Source organism: Mus pahari, chromosome 15, assembly GCF_900095145.1.
Source record: "Mus pahari chromosome 15, PAHARI_EIJ_v1.1, whole genome shotgun sequence".
In the NCBI taxonomy this organism is placed as follows: domain Eukaryota; kingdom Metazoa; phylum Chordata; class Mammalia; order Rodentia; family Muridae; genus Mus; species Mus pahari.
This window is the reverse complement of record NC_034604.1, coordinates 52,069,338-52,074,451: the sequence shown is the minus strand read 5'-3', so window position 1 is coordinate 52,074,451 and position 5,114 is coordinate 52,069,338. Positions and strand designations below refer to the sequence as shown.

Genomic DNA, 5,114 nt, shown 5'->3' with positions numbered 1-5,114 from the left:
GGAAGGAAGGAAGGAAGGAAGGAAGGAAGGAAGGAAGGAAGGAAGGAAGGAAGGAAGGAAGGAAGGATAACTGAAGAAGTAATGAGCCCTTGCTAAGTCTTGTGCATTTTCCAAGGACTTGAGAAGATTTTTTAAAGCATTCACCAGCATAAGAACATAGCATTTGAATAGCATTTGGTGGGTTTGCTCTATCTAAAGATACTGAGGCAGAGAGGAGAGGGGGAACCAGGGACAAAACAAAGAAAAGGGAAGCAGAAGTGGTCTGTGCATTCCGCCTTTAACCATTTCCATCTCCTGTCTTCCACTGGCTGCTTGCAGACATTGATGAGTGCCTGGTTAACAGGCTGCTTTGTGACAACGGCCTATGCAGAAATACCCCTGGCAGTTACAGCTGCACTTGTCCCCCTGGCTATGTGTTCCGGACGGAGACAGAGACCTGTGAAGGTAAGGACAGTCTTCCTTGACTCCGGCACATCCTCCCCCAGGAAGCACCAACATCAGTCACAGCAAATGACCGTGCTCAAAGCACATGTGTGAATGTCTTCCCTGTTTATGATCTCTGCCCACTGCTTTGGAAGTTCAGGAAGTGGCATTCACATAAACACAGTTTATAAACACTCTTGGTTTCGTTCTGTTCACAGTCTTTCAACAAGCACTTAGAAAAACCAACAGAGCCGTATTGTTTGACTCGTTAAAATAACATATCTGATTTTGTTCATTTGGTTCACCCTTGAAATAAAAATCACTGTGACACCTTAACCTACAAACCATCATTCCAAAAAGACTCAGTTGTTGGTCACTTTATTATGAAATAGATGGTTAACAGTGTCAAAATCCTGACCTGGAAAAATATTTGGAGCCTATGTGAAACTAATTCCATGCTGAAACAGATAGTCTATGAAAATTATCATTTCCATTTGACAAGTTAAGGGATGTTATTTGGATTTGTTCAATATTTTGAGACTTATTTTATGCCATGAGTTTCTACACAGTGCAAGTTGCTTGAGCCAGTTAAGTGCTTAAGGAAATCTCTGTTTTTAGTGAGATTCGGGCTAGGACATGAATACATGAGGCTATGACATCAGTGCATGAGGCTGTGACATCATGATTTGGTATCTTGATCACATGGTATTTCAGAATAATCTGTTCCTTAACTACTATTTACTCTCCTCCTGTAGTTTCTATACACTCTGTGGGCCTGCATGGGGCTCCTATAATATGCTCAAACCCAGTTGCTACTTCCAGATACTTTGATCCTTCTTAGAAGGCGGTATAAAACACCCTTGGAAGGAGTTACAGAGATAAAGTATGGAGCAGAGACTGAAGAAATGACCATCCAGAGACTGCCCCGCCTGGGGATTCATCCCATATACAATCATAAAACCCAGACACTATTGTGAATGCCAACAAGTGCTTGCTGACAGGACCCTGATATAGCTGTCTCCTGAGAGGCGCTGCCAGTGCCTGACAAATACAGAAGTGGATGCTCACAGTCACCCATTGGATGGAGCACAGGGTCCCCAATGAATGAGCTAGAGAAAGGACCCAAGGAGTTGAAGGGGTTTGCAGCCCCATAGGAGGAACAACAATATGATCTAACTAGTACCCCCAGAGCTCCCTGGGATTAAACCACCAACTAAAGAGTACACATGGTGGGACTCATGGCTCCAGCTGCATATGTAGCAAAAGATGGCCTAGGCAGTCATCAATGGGAGGAGAGGCTCTTAGTCCTGTGAAGCTCTATGCCCCATTGTAGGGGAATGCCAGGGTCAGGAAGTGGGAGTTGGTGGGTAGGTGAGCTTGGGGGTATGGTATGTGGAGAGGGCTTTTAGAGGGGAAACCAGGAAAGGGAAAAAGAAAAAGAAAAAGAAAGAAAAAAAGAAAGAAAGTTCATATTAATTATTGCAGAATACCCGTCCCTTTTCTGTGGGTGCACTTGTCCCTCAGTGATTCCACAGCCAGGAAAAGTGCAATAGCGTTAGAATGCAAATAAATAAATAAATAAATAAATAAATAAATAAATAAATAAAGGGCTGTTGCATCATCTTCATCTTCTTTAACTTCAAAGCATTCTTGTGAACAAAAACAAGTTGTATTGAACAAGATGCTGCAACACAAAAGTCTCAGCTGAAGTCAATAGAATGCAATTACAGAGCACAGTTCTAAGTTTGGGTTGAGCTATGTGTGTGTGGAGAGGGAACCTTTGAAAAACAGTAATTCACCAAAAGGTGGAGGGGGGGGGAAGATAGTTTCTTATGTAAAATCACATTTTCCTAAACTTAACTGAGGTAACTGTTCCCTTTATTGCCTGGCAGGATTACCATCCTGGGTTGGAGTACCTGGCCCCTCTGTATCAGATGTTCACCGGGTTCCCGAAGAGTGGGGGCATCTGTCAGTAAAGCCAGCGCAGGCTCCTCAGCTATGCATGTGGCAGTTTCTAGTCTCTGGTTTCTGTTCTCACTCCTAACACCCATTATCCTGCAACCTTGCTCTGAGGAAAGTTTGTCTAGTCAGAGTTCCCTGTATTGTCCCTCCCCCATGCCTACCCCACAAAGGGATGAGGCAAGGGATTGCTGGAGGTTGTTTGTTTGTTTGTTTCGGTTTTCCTGAGTATTCACACTTTTTGCTGCCTTTGGCCATTGTACCAATTTCAGTTCTCTATTAAAGGGTAGGTTCGTTTAAATCTCAGGAAAGTTAAAAAAGCAAGAGCAGATGAGATGTCATCTCAATCCGCTCAAGTACTGTCGATTATCGGGTCCGTTTTCCCATTCTGTCAAAGCCATACCCGCTGGTAAGCACTTGAGAATAAAGTGGAAACCGAGTGGTTGGGGTCTGGTTCTGTGATATATGTGGGGAATTGTCAAAGCAGGTAAGATGGAGTCGAAGGAACTGAGAAGTGACGTACCAAACAGGTACACGACAGAATGACATTTAGTAGTGAAATGTTGGGTGGTCGCATAAATTATAAGGAACTTCCATGGCAAATCAGCCAATAAGGAATGTTACAGAGACATCTTGACTTATTTTGTTCAAAGGATACTTGTTCTTAATAAACTTTAACCATGCCTTTGGTATGGAAATGACTTTTATCTGTGTCATTCATAGGAAAGAAGTTCCTGTTATATAAATAAAGATGAAATAACAAAAAAAAATATATTTTGGGCCCCAACCTTATGGTGTTGGTGGAAATTTAAAAAAAAAAAAAAAACAAACAGATTTACACAGAAAATATGCTCCCCCCAAAATTTTACACACTGTTAAGTTATTTGAATTTCATCAAAAGATTTCTCCCAAATACTATGTATGTTCAAACCCACAGGCTATTCAACTCGTCTCTCCTTGTGTCTCCTGACTTCTCCCATTGGCCACAGTCAGTTTGTCAGCCTGAGTTCTCTCTCCTCTACTCTTTCTTCACTAATTTCCTAGGGCTGGACAGAGAATTAGTACCAGCATCATTGCAAACTTTGACTTTCTGTATTTATATTTTCTCTGTTTGCTTATTCTATTTGTAATTCATGTTTTCAATGGATTCATTTAAATATATAATACACAACAGTAACAATAAGCAGGATGTTCCTCTGTGTTTTAGGCCGAAGTTACAAAAAAAAAAAAATTATTTCATTTTGCCTGAGCTTGGAGAGTCTGTGAAAGTTAAATTTTTTACATCAATCGCTGTGGTTTAGATTGTGTTTCCAGTGACATAACTAGTTAAATGTAAACCAGATGTGCTTTGAAGTTTATTTCCAGAAATGTACAGTGAACTGTTTCAATTTCTGGTTCCATGACATTTATACCATTAAGAAAAAAACATTATATTTAAGGGAAAAACTAAATAGCTGATATTTGTACTTGTCCTTGTATGTGTTTACAGTCTTTGAGTTCACCATTGCTTAACTCAAAATGAATCTTTGTAAAACTATGTCACAGGCACTTTTCTTTTGGGGAAATCTTCTCACACATGAATTAATTGGAGAATTAAACGTGCAATCCCCTCAGACAGATTGACTGTTCCCAGCACATCTAGTTTCTTCTGCTCTTGCATTTTCATGGAAGGATTTTAACATTGTAGAGCATTTGCTTTCATTAAAAAGGCTTACATCTGAATTAGTGTGTTATTATGAATACTTTTATTTCTCTTTTAAGAGGCCTGTTTCTACTACAAGCACTCTGAAAGCAAAATGTACTTATATTCCTGCTCCCCCCATAATTTATAGTTCAAGAACTAAATTAACACCTGAGCATCTCTTTAGTCATTCTGAAGTAGCAATAATCTTTCTCTACATAGATTTTTTTTTAAATTAAAATACAACTATATAATTCTCACCTTGTCTCTCTTCTCCCTCTGACACCTTCCATGTACTTGTCTCTCAAGCTCATGGTCTTCATTGTTGTTGTTGTTGTTGTTGTTGTTTTGTGTGTGTGTGTGTGTGTGTGTGTGTGTGTGTGTGTGTGTTCCTAAATATATAAATATAACTTCTCAGTCCATATGTTACTTGTACGTATATGTTTTTAGGGCTTGGTGTCAGATAATTACTCAGAGATTCTTCCTGACTCTCAGAGTTCCTTACAGGCCTGTAGTTCTCTGTTTACAGTTAGGCTCCCTTGACATTTCCCTCTCCCATGTTAGTGTGTCTTTGGTCGTTCCACATAGGTTTTTGAATTGCTATTTTAAACCCATTCGCTGGCAGTGAGTTCTGAGCCTGCCCCCTTTCAGGACTGGTTTATTTACATTTTATTTGAGATAGTCAGGGGCAAGAATTAGAGCCCTCCGGCTTTACTTATATGTCTTTGTTTCAGTATTTAAAGAAGAGAAGGGTCTATATTAAATCTAAAGCTATGTGTATGGAGGGCAGTGTCTCCTTGGAATCTCAGAAATTCTACTGTTTAGCTTAGAGTGTTGTGGTATGTTGACATGTTTGGAATAACTTAGCAAGTGGGGATGGGATCTCAATAATGAGTCTTGTAAGCTGAGTAGTTGAATTTGTATAGGAAGTGTCCTTAACGTTGTTGTTCATATTTTAACTGAGAGTTGTGTTTACCTCTTATTTTTTTTTATTATTTTCTTTATTTACATTTCAAATGCTATCCCGAAAGTTTCCTATACCCCTCCCCCC

The 5,114-nt window shown here is 39.9% G+C and overlaps 1 protein-coding gene across 1 annotated transcript in view; it reads left to right on the top strand.

Annotated features, from left to right (window-relative positions):
* Positions 1–5,114, top strand: part of Fbn2 (fibrillin 2) — a 205,113-nt gene that overhangs the window by 121,086 nt on the left and 78,913 nt on the right. The window contains exon 19 of the mRNA XM_021214571.1: positions 319–444. Coding sequence (XP_021070230.1) covers positions 319–444 — 126 coding nt within the window. The remainder of the gene's footprint in view (positions 1–318; positions 445–5,114) is intronic.